Below are 18,529 nucleotides of genomic sequence, written 5' to 3'. Positions count from 1 at the left end.
CTGCGTGAAGGAACCAGGGCAGTAATTAGGATTGCAGCTGTGGACTTCAGGAGAGCTAACTTTGGTCTCTTCCAGGACCTGCTTGGGTCAGGGGTCTAGAAAGTACGGTGGTCCAAGAAAACTGGCTAATATTCAAGCATCTCTTCCTCCAGGCTCAAGATTTGTGCATCCCTATGACTATGAAATCAAGCAAGGTGGGATGGAAGCCTGCATGGATGAGCAATTTGCTTCTGGCAAAAAAAAAAAAAAAAAAAAAAAAAAAAAAAAAAAAACAGAAGAAAGGAGTTTATGAATTGTGGAAATAGGGACAGGCCACTTAGGAGGAGTACAAGGATGTTGTCAGAACATGTAGGGAGGCAACGAGGAAGGCTAAGGTCTATTCAGAATTAAATCTGGTGAGGGATGTCAAGGACAACAAGAAGGGCTTCTTCAAGTACATCAGTAGGAAAAGGATGACTGGGGAAAATGTGGGCCTGCTGCTGAATGGGGTGGGTGCCCTGGTGAGGAAGGACACACAGAAGGTGGAGTTACTGAGTGCCTTCTTTGCTTCAGCCTTCATTGCCAGGCCAGCCCTCTGGTTTCCCAGGCCCTGGCAGCAAGAGAGCAGGACTGGAGAAAGGAAGACTTTCTCTTGGTCAAGGAGGATCATGTTAGAGGTCACTTAAGCAAACCTGATACCCACAAATCCAGGGGCCCTGATGGGATGCAGCCCTGAGTGCCAAGGGAGCTGGCAGGTGTTATTGCTGAGCCGCTCTCCCTCATCTTTGAAAGGTCCTGCAGGACAGGAGAGGTGTCTGAGGACTAGACGAAAGCCAATGTCACTCCATTCTTCACAAAGGGCAAGAAGGAGCACGCAGCAAACTACAGACCATTCAGCCTCACCTCCATCCCTGGAAAGGTGATGGAACAGCTCATCCTGGAGGTCTTCACAAAGCATGCAGAAGAAAAGATGATTATTAGGAGCAGTCAGCATGGATTCACCAAGGGAAAATCATGGCTGACCAACCTAGCAGCCTTGCGTGATGGAATGACTGGCTGTCCCCTAGATGAGGGGAGAGAAGTATATATTGTTTACCGTGACCTCAGCAAGGCTTTTGACACTGTCTCCCGTAAGTCCCTCACAGGTGAGCTCAGGCAGTGTGGGTCAGGTGAGTGGATGGGGGTGGACTGAGAACTGGCTGGTGGCAGAGCTCAGAGGGTTGTGATCAGTGCTGCAGAGCCTGGCTGGAGGCCTGTGGCTCACGGTGTTCCCCAGGGGTCAGTGCTGGGCCCAGTCCTGTTCGGCTTGTTCACCAGTGACCTGGGTGAAGGGGCAGGGTGTCCCCTCAGCGCGTTGCTGATGGTGCAGAACCGGGAGGAGCGGCTGATGCACCAGAGGCTGCGCTGCCAGTCAGGGAGACCTGGTCAGGAGAGCTGGGGCAGAGGGACCTCATGGAGCTCAACAAAGGCAGGTGCAGGGTCCTGCCCCTGGGGAGGGACAGCCCCAGGCACCAGCACAGGTGGGGTGACCTGCTGGAAGGCAGCTCTGTGGAGAAGGACCTGGGAGTGCTGGTGGGCAGCAAGGTGCCCGTGGGCCAGCAGTGTGCCCTGGTGGCCACGAAGGCCGGTGGGATCCTGGGGGGCATCAGGAGAAGCGTGGCCAGCAGGCCGAGGGAGGTGATCCTGCCCCTCTGCTCTGCCCTGGTGGGGCACATCTGGAGTGCTGTGCCCAGTGCTGGGCTCCCCAGTTCAGGAGACAGGGAACTACTGGAGAGGGCCCAGCGGAGGGCTACGAAGGTGATGAGGGGACTGGAGCATCTCCCTGGTGAGGAGAGGCTGAGGGAGCTGGGCTGTTTGGCCTGGAGCAGAGCAGACTGAGAGGGGATCTTACCAGTGCACACAAACACCTTGAGGGTGGGCGTCAGGGGGACGGGGCCAGGCTCTTTTCAGTGGTGCCCAGCGACAGGACAAGGGGCAACGGGCACAAACTGCAACACAAGAAGTTCCTTCTGAATGTGAGGAAGAACTTTATCTTGAGGTTGCCAGAGCCCTGGAACAGGCTGCCCACAGAGGTTGTGGAATCTCCATCTCTGGAGTCATTGTAAATCTGCCTGGACGTGGTCCTTTGCAGCCTGCTCTGGGTGAACCTGTTTTAGCAGGGGCTTGGACTAGATGGTCTCCAGAGGTCCCTTCCAGCCCCAACCGTTCTGTGATTATGTGAAAGTGACAGAATTTTTCTTTCCAGGAATAATCCATATGGTTTGGTATCTGACTGTTTTGATCTGCATCCCTTCATTTAGCAGGGCTAGAATTCTATTTCCAGATTCTGTTGCAGTGTACTGACATCTGAAGTCAGCATCCATGTTTCAACATGTTAGATCAGATAGTTGGGTGCTAGTGGGGTTCTGGAGTTACAATTAGAATTCTTTCCCAATTAGGGTTTTTCATAGCAGATAACAGTCTAGAAGAAGAGTAAACAGTGAAGATTTATGGTTTGATATTCTGTCTGCCACAGTTTTCTTACTTTCACATGGGTGATTTTAGACTACTTGCCTGTGTTGAAAAGCTCGTTTCTGTTAGCTCAGTTGAAGTCCAATTATCAACTGCTTCAGCTGTACTTTCTTCTGTACAGTATTTTCCATTTCTTTCGTCCATTCAATTACTGAATGATTTCTGAAGAGTCTAATGACTATTTTTTGCCTCTAATTAGGGAGCTTGGTTCCTCAATTTAAACTCTTAAAAGAAAACCCCTTGAGTCTTTTCTTAATCTTTTCCATCTTCTATTGATAAAATAGCTCATTTCTGATTTAAGAGCACTTTTTATAGATGAGGCCATTCTTGCAGCTTGTTGCAAATGGTAACCTAAGGTCCTACTGGAGTGCAGCTGATCGGTTTGTTTTTCCTCAAAATTAGTTTAGAATTATGCACCTTACTTTTGGTGACAAGGAAAGTTCCTATATGAGGATTTGTTTACATTTATTGCACAGTCACTAGGGTGGTATTTCAACATAGTTTCCAATTGGATAACTGTATACGAATGTTCTGTAAGGTAGTTAAAAAAGTCAGTATTTGCTCTGATTGAAGCTTATTAAGCCAGTGCTCAGCTTTATCAGTGGCATTCATCAGAATCTTGCCAGTACATCATGTTTGTGAGGCTGCCAGTGGAGCTCCATTCACACTGAGTCCTAAACACTGTCAATGAAGTTGAGGATATAATGCCACTTTTGAGAGAGTAGTACTTTAATTAGATGGAGACTGTGGGACTGCATCTTCTGACTTACCAGCAGCAGGGTACTGCTGAAAACCACCCACACAGTGATTGTGCATATAGAGTAACTGTTCTTCCAAATGTTATTTTTCAGTCACTCATCTCGTAGCAAACTGCATCCCTTCTCCAAGTAATTATTTGGGATGTCCTACGGTGAGAATTACCATGTAGAGGAAAGTTTTTTTTAAAAAAATAGTTGTTTCTGAAGGCTCACCTTTCTTCCTCTTTCCAGCTCCTTGGAGTTCCTTAAATCTGAGTAATCTGGAGTTGAGGGGAACTGTGTTGGCTTTGAGGCGTGCACTTCTTTCTTTGACGTGTTTATGGTGCATGTTAGGCAGTGGTTGAAAGTAGAGAAGAAAATGGATGAACATGAATGCGCTAGTCAAAATTGCTAATCTCAGATGCTTTGAGTGTGAATGCCTGTTATTTAAAAGTGCATGTGAAAAACTGATCTCAAGTAACTGTTGTTGCTGGACTGTAGTTCTGTTACTTCTCAGTTAACATGCCTAGAACTATGAAGCAGTTGCAAGGGTTTTTTGATACCTTTTAAATATATAATAGGATGAATAAATTATTTGAGAGATTCATGTGTAGTTTGTAAGATATTCTAGGACACCTTTTTTAAGTTCTCAGATGCAAGCAGTGAACTTATTTTAAAAAGAAAAATGACTGAATAATAAGAGAATTGATAATAAAACATTTTGACTGACTTTAGCACATCTGTGGCAATGGAGTTAATGGTGTTCCTTTTTAAGGTGAAACAGTGAATTCTTCTTTGAAAGAACATGTATATGCACATTTTCCTTGTGGGCAGAGTGTGCGTACAGTCACTTGAACTGAAGACTTTTAGCTTTAATTGTAAGAGAAAGCTTGCTCATACTTTAACTGGAAAAGAAGAAAATCCTGACAAGGAAGTTTGCCGGTGATGCTGAACTATTCAAGATAACAATAATAATAATTAAAAATAAATGAAGGCAAACTTAGGAACTGGAGGACTTAAGACAGATTAAGCATGCAGTGAAGTGGCAGATGGAATTCAATCTAAAGAAGTGTAGTGGGGCGCATGGAGGAGCAATCCTCTACAACTATCAACAACTACCATTTTTGGAAAGTAATTTGGGAGTCATAATAGATCTATAAAAAAAACTAGCCTCAGTGCTTAGTAGCTACCAAAGAGGCAAACAGTCATTACTAAGAAAAGGACCAAGAATAAACCAGAAATTATCATCTTGCATCAATTCAACTCTGGCATATTTTCAATTGCTACACTGTCAGATGTATTTAATACTACTGCATAGGTATGAATAACTATGCATACATGCGATACACACCCCAAAACAGGAATTATTGTTGTGGTTGTCCATTATAAGCTGATAAATAATCCTCCCCTTTGCTTTAAGTGTCTCCCATTTATTTTTTAGTTCCGTATTTTAAGCCTATTGTAAAACGCAAATTTAAGATATTGGTGCTTAAGATACTATGTTTTCAGTAAACTTTCTGCAAAGTTTTCACTTATTTAACTATAAACAAGCTGACGTTATAAAACAAAAATTGCCTTTTGATAAAGTTCCTTTATTTTCTTTTCTGGCTTCTGTAGAGCTTTAACTAGCTGTTGTAAATATGTAGGACTTGGTCATCTTGGGTTTGTAATGCAGCTTCTGCAGCCATGTAAAAGCTGCAAATGAAAGCCTGGAAAGGTACAAAACTTGCAGAATCTTGGGAGAGAGTCCATTCAGTTCTTGCTGGCATGATGTTGAAATAAAACTGCTGAAAGAAATTGTTTGCATTGCGGACCAAGCCAAAGATGCTTGTTGCAGATTCTTCCAGCTAAGAGTTTTAAGAAACTAGATATTAAGAGAAAGAGGGTTGTAGGATTGAAGTTAAATGAATCTGAAGAAAATAGAAAAAAAATACAGGACAGAAAAATTGTGCAGAAAAGGAAGCCTGCAAAAGACTAGCTGGCTGTCAGTATTCAAGTAGGTACTGAATAGGTAGGAGTAACTTGCTAAAGTAGTAGCTAGTTTCTCTAAACTGCATTGTTTACATGTCAAGGGCCAACACAGAAAACTGAGGGATGTTGTAAAATGAGGTGTCATCTAATGATAATTTTGGAAGATGTACTAATGATTCATAAAAATAGGTAGTATACCTAGTAATAGAAGAGAATTAGTGGATGATCAGAGGTTTCCAAAAGTAATTAAATGGACATTCTGTAAATTATAATTTTCTATTAAATTAATGGAAACATATATAAAGTGGGTTTCAAAATTTAGACATCATGGTGTATTAACTTGATTTTACAAATGTTTTTTGCATTTTGCAGAATGAAGAGAAGGCATCAGTCAGTTTCCCTTCGCTTCTTAGCCATATGACTTCTTCTTTCTTAAATCATCCTGTAATTCCAATGACAACATATGCAGATTCAGGTGTCCCAGAAATGCTAAATACTTTTTCTCCACTCATGTCATCCATGCCTTGTGACATGCATATAGTCAACCTGAGGACAATCCAATCAAAGGTAAGGCCAAACCACTGCTTTTATGATATAGCTTATATTATATATATATGAACTATGATATATATGATATAAATTATGATATAGCTTATTATTGTAGTCTAAACAAGTATTTTATTCTAAGAAAGTAATTTGTGGGGTTTTTTTAATATGATACCATAAATTGCGGTGTGATGACTAGTTCTTGTTAATTCTGTAAGCGCTAGAAATTTGTGTCTGAAAAATGTGAAGTATGGGAATTGCTTTTTCACAAAATACTAATATGCATAGTGCATATTCTGTCTCTGGAGGGGGCATATTTCAACGTTTTCCCAAAGTTTAAGAGCAGAAAGGTTCATACACTTTGGCCTCTTTTTTATTAAGAATGAAATTTAAGGTCATTAGGCTTTGTTCTGAGTACAGTAACTTGTGTTTTTAATAAAGTCTATAGTTTTAAATCCATCTGATTCTATTTGGAAGATTTAAAGAAAAACTACCACATCTTAACTTCCATAGGAATAAATTGTTAAAATATTTTAAGGCTTAAATACAAGACCTATTGTAATTATTCTAACATCAATTTACAATTCTTGGTTCCTGGGAAATTGTTCTCTGGTAGGTTTACAAAAAAAGAACCCAAACAAAAAAACCCACAAAACAACGAAAAAACCCCACCTCAAACAAAAAATCTGTTCTGTACTCAATAACTTACACAACTGTAACCATCATATTTCAAATTTCTTTTTAATAAACTATAGAAGTAGAACTGTTTGTGCATCCTTCTTCCACCAGCTCTTGTGCAAATTCTTTTCAGGTTTTCAACATCTTTTAAAATGAGGGTATATTTACTTTATGCTCCATTGCAGTATCACTCATCAGTGCTGTTACCATAGATTAAATCCCTTTTTAATTCTGCCATGCTTACATACTTAAAAACTACAGTTGTCTCTTCTCTCTTAGTCTCTGTGGTGGCTGAAGTAGAATTGCACATCTATGATAACCTCAGATTATATCCTCAGATTATATTCAGTTTATCATAGTTATTCATTTTTAGTCTTCATCATTATTTTAAAACTTAGAAGAATTAGTTTACTTTCTTTTATTTTCTGTTAGTAGTTCAATGGCACATATATTCCTTCAGCCATGACTATTTCTTACTTTGAATTTCAAAATGTAATAACTCTTGATTTTTGTGGGTCTTGTGCCTTTGAAGAGTTAGGAGTAAGCTTTGTACTGAATTAAGTAAGTCTTCATGAGCATTGTATGTATGTTCCACGCATCACTATAAAATCTTTTCATTTGCCTCAGGCAGCTCAGCAGCACTTGTTTGCTTCAGCATGTCAGGTTTAGTGGCAGACCTTCATGAACATGTCCCCTCTCCCTTTTCAAGGCCTAAATGTCCCTTTGTATAATATGCCTATGACACCTGTAAAATGAAAGGCTGGCTCTGTGTCTGCTTTTTTGAGTTCAACATTACTACTCATAGGTGAATTGTATGATTTTTATTTGGGCTATACCAGTCCTGCTGGCTCAGTTGATATAAGATTGTTTGAGGCTATGATCTCTTCCCTGTCCCCAACTGTGTATTTCAATAATTACTTGATTGACAGCTCTTGAGCTTGCAGCATTACTTTGTGCTTCAAAGTGAAAGTTATCAATAGTCGTAGGATAGGAGCACTATTGTTACAGATACAGAACATTTCTTCCCTACAGCAGAAGCAGTGCTATGCCTTGCAAATAATTGCTTGCATGCCAAAATGGCCTTTTAAAAATCTCCCCTCGGTTTCTGCTTCCTTTCTCTGTCTTCCGTGAATGTGAATGACAAGTGTCATATTTCTGGCTGACACAATGCAAATTTTCGCAGAAACGTAGACTACTACTCCATTGCTTTAGCTGTTGAAGTTGATTTTCAAGAAATTATATCATTACAATTTCACATAAAAGGGTACCAATTTAAAATAAAGTATTATTAAGATTTAAAGTAGAAATCAGAATGCATGAAGATGGATTAAAGTATAAATGAGAAAAAACTTAAGGGAATTCCTTGTTTAACTTTAAACTCTGCTCCTCTTGGTGGGAAGAATATTGCTAGTGTTGTAAGATATGTGATCTTGTCATGGAAGAGTCCACTGCCTTAGGAATATGAAACTAAAGACGTTTTTAATAAAGGTCCAGTTTTTACATTGACACAGATTTTACCTACTGTAAATAGACTGGACCTCAAGATTTTAAAACTGAGTATATTTGTCCCTTTGTACTGAATGTAAATACATATTTCTGTCATGTTGCTTGAACTTCTCAATGCATGTTTGTTAGACTATAGTAATCAGATTAAAAAGTGTTTAAATGGGTTTTCTTTCTCATTTAAATTTTAGCAATGTTGCCCTGGGATACGACTATGTGAAAGCCTAGCAAAATTTTTTTTCCATCTCAAAGCCTCATGCGAGAACCTCATTTTATCTCTCTGAGATAAAAATCAAATTAGACTTTGTAGCCCTTCCAAGAAAGGCAGTCAGAGATTTGTTAGTAGTAAGGGAATTTTTGTCATACAACAATGCTGTGAAGTGTTACAGGATTAAGGATGTTGTTGTTTGTTGAAAATAGAGAAATCTGTCACAGGTTTTCATGCCGTTATCATGGTCACTTACAGAAGGTGTATTTGATGTAAATTAGGCTCTTCCTTGCTCAGGCATTCCTTAGGCTTGCATACACTTAATCTAATTTACTTAGAGATGATGTAAGAATAGGTAAGTTAAAGTAGATTTGGATACTGTGGCAACTTTACTCATTCTTACACCTGCTTTGATAATAGGTTAGAATAGCTTAATTTATTACACATGGTGCTATGTGCATGTTAAAGCCCTGGGAATTCTAAAAGTTTGCTGTATCGTAGATGTTTATACTTATCAAAGCTCTTTTCCTGAAGATGTCATTAATTGTTTATTACCTTGCTTTGTTAAATCTTTTGATTCTTAACAAAGATAATATTTAATTTTAAAAACTTAAGAAACTAAATATTTATGTCATCATTTGAAATGCATAGATGCATTATGCAGATTATAACAAGGTAATTCCAGTTTAATAGAGAAAGTGTTGATACCCATTACTGGCTTGTAATTTTTAACATCAGTTTACCCCATAGGAAGTCAGGCTTTTGCAGTATGAATTTTAGTATTTCACTAATCTGGTGTTTAGGCAGAGTATTATTTTGTGTGCATAAAAATGTCTGCTTTTAAGTGCAACACTGTCACATCAATCAGTGAAAGTGAAAACCAAGTCAGGTATTTCATAGTTGGAGACAGAAAGTAATTTTATCACATAATCATTATTACCTTACTTAATGTAGAAAGAGGTGCTACTGTTCCAATAAACAGGATAAAAAGCCATCAATGATATTAAGTACTGCATACTTGAATATGCTGACTGTAGACACCATTTGTTTGAAAAACCTGATATTAGGTGGTTATAAGCAAATGTTCATTAAACTCTTCTCAAACTGTTTTATTTATGATTTGTAAACTATGCAGTGTTTGCCTGTCAGTATTTTACTACAAAGTATCTAATGTCAATTCCGAATACCATTGGTAAATTTTTACTACTTTAAACTAGAAATATACTTAAGAAACACTAACATTATCAGTTCACCATTTTTTATTTTCTCAGCAAGTATTTAATACTATGAATTTTTTGCACTATGAAGCTGTGTCATGTTGGGTTTCAAAGAAGCTGGTTCAAGCTGTTCCAAGATCATCTTTATTGAGAGAAAATTGGTTTGGGTCTGAAGCCTGTTAGATTGAGGTCTCTCTTGTTTGTTACACCTTCAACAGCTTAAAGCTTTAACATCATAAAGAGCTTAATGTTTGTTGGCATAGGTTTCTCCAAGGCAATAGATAATTAGTGAATCATAGAATCATACAATCATTTAGGTTGGAAAAGACCTTTAAGATCATTAACTCCAACCATTAACCTAGGACTGCCAAGTTCACCACTAAACCATGCCTCTATGGACCACATCTACATATTTTTTAAATACCTCCAGGGATGATGATTCCACCACCTGCCTAGGCAGCCTGTTCCAATGCTTGACCATCCTTTCAGCAATGAAATTTTTTCGTAATATCGAATCTAAACTTCCCCTTGTGTAACTTTAGGCCATTGCCTTTTATCCTATTGCTTGTTATCTGGGAGAAGAGACCAACCCCTACCTCACTACAGCCTCCTGTCAGGGAGTTGTAGAGAGTGATAAGGTCCCCCCTCAGCCTCCTTTTCTCCAGGCTAAACACCCCCAGTCCCCTCAGCTGCTCCTCATCAGACCTGTGCTCCAGACCCTTCCCCAGCCCCGCTGCCCGTCTCTGGACACGCTCCAGCCCCTCAATGTCCCCCTTGCAGAGAGGGGCCCAGACCTGAACACAGGGTTCGAGGGGCGGCCTCACCAGTGCCCAGTGCAGGGGGACGGTCACTGCCCTGGTCCTGCTGGCCACACTGCTGGGGACACAGGCCAGGGTGCTGCTGGCCGCCTGGGCCCCCTGGGCACACTGCTGGCTCCTGCCCAGCCGGCCGTCACCCAGCACCCCCAGGCCCTTTCCCACCAGGCCCTTTCCAGCCGCTCTGCCCCAGCCTGTAGCGCTGCGTGGGGCTGGTGTGACCCACGGGCAGGACCCGGCACTGAGCCCTGCTGAACCTCACACCACTGGCCTGGGCCCATCGCTCCAGCCTGCCCAGGTCCCTCTGCAGAGCCTCCTGCCCTCAGGCAGATCAGCACTCCCACCCAACTTGGTGTCATCTGCACACTCACTGGAGGTGCACTTGATGCCCTTGTCCAGATCATCAGTAAAGATACTAAACAGGCCTGGCCCCAGTACTGAGCCCTGGGGAACACCACTTGTGACTGGCTGCCAACTGGATATAACTGCATTCACCACCACTCTTTGGGCCAGAAGTGAACCTGCTCATGGCTGAGAATTTTGGGAGAAAGCACCAGTACAAAAACAAGCAAACAGAAATAAATTAGAGAAAAATAGGCCAAGGAGCTGGCATGATTGTTTATAGAACCGGCTTTTTTATGCCTTTATAATATATGTAATAAAGTGAAGAGCTGAAGAATGTAAAACAACAGCAGACAATAAATACATAAAGTAATGCATCACAGAAAATAAGTGACTAATGTGAGTGTAGTGGTAACAGCAGCTTGCAGCATGAAGGGTATCTTGCCACGTACCACTCCTGTCGTATGAAGGTAGCTTGCTTGCTGTGTTACTCTTGGTGTACAAGAGTGGTTTTCTACATCTTACCGTAAAACAAACAAAAAAATATTTTGTGTGTAAATCGAAGTTTCCCAGCCAGTTCTAAGCTAAGACTTTGTTTTCTGAAGTATATATCAAAAGAAGTTCCTGATTTGCATTTGTATGCTATCCTTGTGACGTTCATCCTAAGTGATTTCCATGATTTGTTCCAAACTATGAAGCTGAGTTTGTGGGTTACTCTTTGATGCCTGTCGAGGCTCAAAAGCACTGTAAGTCTTATCTATAAATGTAAAAAAACCTTATTTGATATTTGTGTTCTAGTGTATGGTTTTGTGTACACCTTAAGCTGAGTTAGATTGTAGAGGGCAGCTCTGCAAAGTAGAAGCTTGAAAGAACAGAGTAACAATGACTATTTAAAACTAGCTATTTTATTTAGCATATGATTTCTAGTTTTATCTTGCTTTTGCCCTGTAATTTTTCTGGGAAGCCAATTAATACAACTATGATAGCTACACTTCGAGTGTGCACAGGTGCATCTATTGAGCCTTGAACTCCTTGCTTAACAACTTACATTTACATTCTGTAGTATTTTATATTTGAACTCTCTGCTCTTTAGTTCTTTGTTTGGCGTTACAAACATTAAAAGAAACATGACTGTTCAATATAGGCTGAACATTATTTAAGGCATAAGTGGCTCTATTCACTGGCAATGGTAATGGTAATTTTATGAGATCCTAAAATATCTTTCTAGCTTCTCTACTTTCTGAGTAATCTTTTATTTTGTTTATTTTTAGGTAGATAATGAGCCATCTGATGAAGCTGCTCTGATTCTTCACAGAAAGGGATTTGACTGTAGATTTTCAAACAGAGACATGGGTCTGCTCTGTTCCACTACTCAGGGAAAGGTATACTGACATTTTATGGGTAGCTTACCTGACAAGTATCACAGAAACTCATATTTAAGTCAAATTGTAGGTGAAGTCTAGGTAGTTATTTATCAAGAGTTATACTTTCAGGATAATAGTTAAGTTTACCTTGAAAGCTGCTTTCCATTTGATAAAGATATGGATCTGCTGGTGTGTGGGAATGACCGTGTAAGCATCAACAAGTAAACTTCTAGGTCAGTTTTAATCTCATTAACTTCCTGTAAATGTTGTTTTCATATAACATGGATCACTATTTCTCAATTTTTTAATAGCATTTTAGAACTTTACTAAGTAAAAGGAGTCAAATTACATACTCTGAAATGTATTGAATATTATTAACATGTTCACAAATTATGTGACTGTTATTTGAAAACTGTTACTTATTAGAGTATGTCCTTTGTCTCCCCATGATCACTTACATGACCTGCACCATTGCAAATATCTGAGCATTCTGCAATCGCTATAGAATTAATGTGATCCATAAAATGTTCAAATACAAATTATATACTTCATTCTGAGGAGTACAGATGGAGTAGATCGTTATGAATCTGTAGAAATTTTGTCATCAAATTTTGAAATAGTTTTGGGATGGGATTTTTCTTAAGCAGAAGAGTAAGTATGGTTTTGTTTAGAAACAGGAAGAGTTTTAGTTCAAATATTTCTGATCAGTTTTTTAATATGTTGATTTAATTTACTTGCTTTGAAACGTGGCAAGTGAACACAGCCCAAAAAGATCTAACTTAGTATATAGCATCTGAGATGTGGTACTTAGAAATATTTGTGATCTTTGATGTAAGAATGGCTGTGCCAATGACCTATAAGGAGATGTATCGTTTGGATCATTGTTAGAGATCAGGTTGAAGTCAATGTTAAAAGGTATATACTGTATTTTCTAATTATTATTTTTTCCCCTAGATAAAGGTGCATAAACTCTTCAATAAATTCAGAGTGGAAAGTCTTACACCTGCATCTTTATCTTTGATGCATTCACCTCCAGATGCCAGAAATACAAGTGAAATAAATATGAGTTCTATGGAGATTAATACGTTCCGGATTCGGCTAAGATGAAATCTGGCTTTAATACTCAGATAGAAGAGGAATCTGCAATTATATGTCCTCTTAAGTTTCACGTGCAATAAGAAGCACATTATTATTATTCCAGCTTCTGGATACTGTGAGAAAAACATGCATTCTATAATTTTTTGACAACACAGTGAAAAGCCATGTTGCAAGCAACTTTTTTTTGGTTTTGGTTGGGTTTTTTTTCTTTCCATAAAGTAGCAACATCAATATAAGTTAATGCAACAAGTTAAGAAATTTCTAAGGATGTTAACCTCTCAACAGCTTAAATCTCAGGTTAAATGCTAACTAATGACGTTTCTGGTGTTTTAATTTTCATAAAGAGGGGATTGGATTTTAAACAGCCTTCTTTGCTGATCCTTGATGAATTTATTTACAAATTATTCAGTATAGAAAGTCCTGATGCAGCTTGGAAATAAAATGGAATGAAATGTTCTTGTGTAAGTAGCTAATGTCCAAATATTTACAATCATTTATATAAATGACAATAATCTCAATTTATTCCACAATTAATTTCAATTTATTCAACACAAAGGGGATTATTAATTGTGGTAAAATGAAAGCCTGCAGTACTTGTGATAAGTGATGGTAGATTTTAATACTTCTACCATTCACCTGAGTTATGTAAATAGGAAAACATGAACCTACAAAATAATTTTGCAATGGAAATGTTTAATAAAACGCCCATTTTGTTACTTGACACACTGGGATATGTGCAATTATTCCATTAACATGTCTGATGAGAAGTGTCCATAATCATCATGAACACAAGATTTTTTATAAAACTCATTTAGATACCGATGTTCTCTGAAATGAGTTTTCTATTTCAAGATTACCATATCAAGATTAATGTGCCTTATTTTTTTGATAAGTCTTGTTACAATTTTGGTGTCTATGTTAATGTTTTTGGGGGAAAGGTAGTTTATATAATACTTAAGCTGTGTATCTCCTATTTGACAATGCTGGCCACACTCTGATCTGTTTCCTCCTGCACCAAGTTTGTGCTATCTTATTCTGAACATTTTGACTATTTGAATGTATTAAAATGATGTCATAACATGAAACACAGACAAAAAAAGAATTACTGTACAATCTAAATTCACCTGCTTTCAAGGAAATTGCAACTTGATGCAGAGAGTTGATAGTAAGCAAGACGTAGTCTGCAAACCCATCAAAACATGTGCTTGCATGTCACAGACTGTGGTGACCTGTTAATTCAGAATCATGTGCCTATATTTTAAACATTTTTCAAACTTGCAACCTCACTTACATTGCCAGTGTTCATATTACAGTCTTTACAGACTGAAGAATGGAGTCTTACTTTTTGCTTTGTTTTCACATATTTAGTGCTGAAGCCATTCAAGTGTGAAAAATACTTCCCTGAGTAGAGCTGCTGTTTACAGTTAATATATATAAACATGCACTTGAATATGGTCCCATTTCCTAGTCTTCATTTATCTTCATAACTTTCTTCTATCTCTTGCTTATATTTTACTTTTCCATACATCATTGCTTATCTCTAATACTAATGCATGAAAAGGCATCATAACTGGTAAAAAGATGTGCTATTTTCTAACTCTAATATTGCCTACCGTATTTAATTTCATCGTTGTTCCACAGTGTATCAAATTATGTATCATGTAGCTACAGGCTATCTTAAAACAAAATGAAAGTGGAACTTTGATTTCATGCGTTGTCACAGGTTGGATCTCTGTAGATTTTGCTACTTAATTCAATCTGCTGTGTGTTTTGTAATTAATGGAATACTTAGTAGGATCTGGTGCAAGTTACATCAAGAATGTAAGAACCACTAACCACAAAGGGAAGAATCAGTTGGATCCAGTAAATGGATGTTTTCATGCAATAAACATGTACTGTAACTTTCCTTAGCTGTAGTATTTGAAAATACTACTTTTTGCTGGAACTCAAATCTTGGTAGACTTGCCAGCAGAAATTTCTTACAACATTATTTTGTTGCATCTTCAGAGTTAAAATGCTTCAGAGACTTTTATGTGACTGTACAAGAGTGTTCAAAATCTTATTTCAGTTTTGTTAGGCAGAAAAGTAAAATTTTGATGCAATAAAGTTTTAAAGTATCTTGCCTGTTGGAATTGCTTCCAAAAGATGTTTCATACAGCATTTGATCTTTTCTTTTATCATCAGCTGTACAGTCATGATGCCTGAATCTTTTTTAACCAGCAGATTTAATCTTTGTTCCTTTAATTTACATTTTTTGTGTAACAGAAGAGCCTTCAATTTGGGATCCTTTACTTCAAAACTCCACTCAAATTCTAATAATAAATTTTACTTTAATTGGTTCAGAATGTGGCTGTCAATAGATTTGGATTTTTTTGCTTTTGCTTTTTTCCCCAAGAGCTCTTAATGAATTCTTACATGGATATTTTAATTAAGTTCTGTGCATTGGCCATCTATAATTTAATCATATTATTTTCTTTTTTTGTATCCGCTGGGTTTGTAACTACTGGTTAAGAGAACCAATCATTCTTACCTTCTGCTATGGTTTCAAAGGCAATGCTGGGTAAGAAATAGTTTTAAAAACTTGTGATTATTTTCCATACCAGAGTTGTGCTGAATTTGTTGTTACATTCCTTTATCTTAAATGTCTTTGGTTTACTTCCTCATATTGTCTGAAACAAACTGATTTCAACTGAAGGTTTTTTGATACTTTCTCTTGGAAGGTTTTATATCTTATGGGGATATGTAAAATAAGATCTCTAATAAAAGATAATGTTATTGTGAAATGTGGTCAGTGTCATTAATGTCTTAGCCAGCTAATTTAAATTTAAGAGAGAGACAGAGAGAAACAAGCATGCCTTCTTTGAGAAGGTTGATAGATCAATAGCTTTTGGGAATTACAATTACTTGCAGTGAGATGAACTCCAGATGAAAGATGCAATCTATTTCACAGTCACCAAACAGAAGATGATAGATGCTAACTTCAGAGACATAAACATGTGATTGCACGGTGTGGGAAGGGAATGAGTAACACTTCTCTCAGGTAAGGAACCTTGCCCTGACTTAGCAGAAAACAGCTGTGAAATTCTAGAATTCTTTTTTGACTTGAACTAATCTCATTTCTCTTTTAAGCATTTGAGAGTAATGGAATGGAAGCTGTTCTTGTAAATTAAATTAACAAACAGACTCTTAGAAAATAAAGTCAAAATAACAGTTCAACTGCAATTAGAACGAACACTTTTAAGAAAATAATATAATGCTCATATAATGTGCTGTAATTACATATGACATGTTGAACAGAAATAGAGGCTTTACAGGTTTGCTTCCCAAAATGCTGATGGAGCTTGAGCCTAATCAGTTGCAAAGATCGTATAAATTTCACTCAGTGCCTGAAGCTATTTGATGTTGGGCTCAATAGTCTTAGCTGTAAGCATAAATATATATACACATCCTATGTAAATCTCTGTAATTTTAAAGCTGATGTTTCAAGATTAGAAGTATGTAACATCTAACTGCAGCAGGCACCAAGGGGTATGGGTCCAGTTTAAAGCACCCCTTCATCTTTTTAAGATCATCCTACTTTGGAATCCGTATAATCATCTGGACAGAACATGTTCCACTAATTTTGGTTACCAATAAAGTAATCTTTTACTTTTTGAGATTAAACTAACTCTATGTGATGTACCAGCTGTCCATCATGTTGTAAATTAACAGGTGCTAGATCTCTCTACACATCTTTACTAATACTGACACTGAAATACATTGCTCAGATTTAACAGGTTATCTGACTTGTGCTGAGTTGTATACATGATAACATACAAAACAGATTCTGTTTTTCAAAATTGCAAAATTCAAAAGTGGTCCTGTTTGGTTTAGGATAACTACTGTGTCATAATGTTAAGAATTTGCAACAGCAAAAATCACCCAAAGGTATTGTCTTCTAAAAGAGGAAATGTATGAAAAAAATTAATACATTATTTAGAATAAGCTCAGTTCATTGGCGAACTGCCCGCCCCTACCTACCAAAATCCATCCCCCCACCACACATCCACCCGCCCCTACTGTTGGGATTTTCAGATATTCTTACTGATACAAAGTTTCTCTGTCTCCAAACATTTCTGTAATTTACCTGCTTACCTGTAACGTACCTTTTTAGAAGTCCTGAATATACTCAGAATTAATTGATCTGTCTTCATCGGGCAATAATAAATCAGACTTTTTGTTAATGCCCACTGTTACAGCTATTCACATCAACCTGTTTGCATCAATGAGCAACGAAGTCTGTAATTTCTTATGTGATTTGGGCTGCTTTCTCTTGAGTTCTGTTAGATGTTTCCTAACTATTTTCCAGAAGCAGGTATGCATGAATCCTATAGATGTAACCAGTTTGAAAAAAGGGTATCTCTAGTTCGTGTAACTTGTGTGTACAAATCTCAGCAAGAATGGGATGCAACCCAACTCGTTCTGAAGAAATTAGCCTTTTTACAGCTTGCTTTTGAGAACTGAAATCCCTTTAAACTATAGGCTTTGTACTGGAAGAATTTCTTGCAAACAGTGAAACAAAATTGTTTGCAATTTTTCAGTGAATATTGACTTGAACTCAATACTAAAGATTTCTGCATAGTAACTCTTTTGTAGTATTGCAAAAAATGAGCAATTATATCTATTACATTGTTCTAGGCAAAATACCTGAAACTGCTAGGTTCTGCCATCCTTTAAGACAGTGAGAGCAGCAAAGCTGTTTCGAAACATGGACAGCTGGAGGATTTCCAGGGAAGAGAGCAAAATTACCTGGAATCACAGAGGAAGTCTCTTGTTAGAACACAAGTTTTAGGGATATTGAGAAATCTAGCCATAAAACAACCGGACAGTCAAGTCACATTGAAGAGAGAATCAGCAACCTGATTGTGCTAGATCATAAAGTTGCCTGGAAAACAGCAGATACTAAAGACTTGGCCAACTTTGAATTTAATAACAGAAAAGAGCTTCAAAGACTTCAGCAGTAAGATGTGCTGATGAAAGAAAATGAGCAGTTCTAGATGACAGTGAAGGTGAGTTTTTTGATGATGCCAGTTAAATACTATCAGCAATACTGTACATTTATAGCAGTTCTTCTCGAGGTCCACAAAAGCTTGAGGAGGAGAAGGCAAATTGTCCCAGTCCAATTCATGCAAAAGTCCTATATCCTTGAGAAAATTCCTTGGTGACTGACTTGGCTTAATTCAGTGTGGTGGCGAGAGGAATAGATGTGAAAAGGAAGAAAAAAAAATAGGCCTGGTAATGACATTGTGTGGTTTTGCTAGGGACTGGAGCTTCTCCTGTATGAGGAGGATCTGAAAGAGCTGGCAGTGTTCAGTCTGGAGAAGAGAAGGCTCACGGGGCAGGGGGGAATCTTATCGATGTAATATAAATATGTGAAGGCAGGGTGCAAAGAGGATAGAGCCAGGCTCTTGTCATGGTGCCCATTGACAGCACAGGAGACATTGGGCACAGACTAAAACACAGGTTCTTCATATACATCAGGAAACACTTTTTCACTGTGAGGGTGACAAAGCACTGGAAC

The 18,529-nt window shown here is 38.1% G+C and overlaps 1 protein-coding gene across 2 annotated transcripts in view; it reads left to right on the top strand.

The window, feature by feature from the left end:
• The window catches only part of MAN2A1 (mannosidase alpha class 2A member 1), a 127,779-nt gene extending 112,027 nt beyond the window's left edge, over positions 1-15,752 (top strand). For both annotated transcript variants that reach the window (XM_040578908.1, XM_040578909.1), the window contains exons 20-22: positions 5,571-5,765; positions 11,779-11,889; positions 12,826-15,752. In XM_040578908.1, coding sequence (XP_040434842.1) covers positions 5,571-5,765; positions 11,779-11,889; positions 12,826-12,978 — 459 coding nt within the window. In that variant the 3' untranslated portion in view covers positions 12,979-15,752. The remainder of the gene's footprint in view (positions 1-5,570; positions 5,766-11,778; positions 11,890-12,825) is intronic.
• The last annotated feature ends 2,777 nt before the right edge of the window (positions 15,753-18,529 follow it).

This window comes from Falco naumanni, chromosome Z (genome assembly GCF_017639655.2).
Source record: "Falco naumanni isolate bFalNau1 chromosome Z, bFalNau1.pat, whole genome shotgun sequence".
Classification (NCBI taxonomy): Eukaryota; Metazoa; Chordata; class Aves; order Falconiformes; family Falconidae; genus Falco; species Falco naumanni.
Note: the sequence above shows the minus strand (reverse complement) of the source record. Positions and strands in the feature narration are given on the sequence as shown.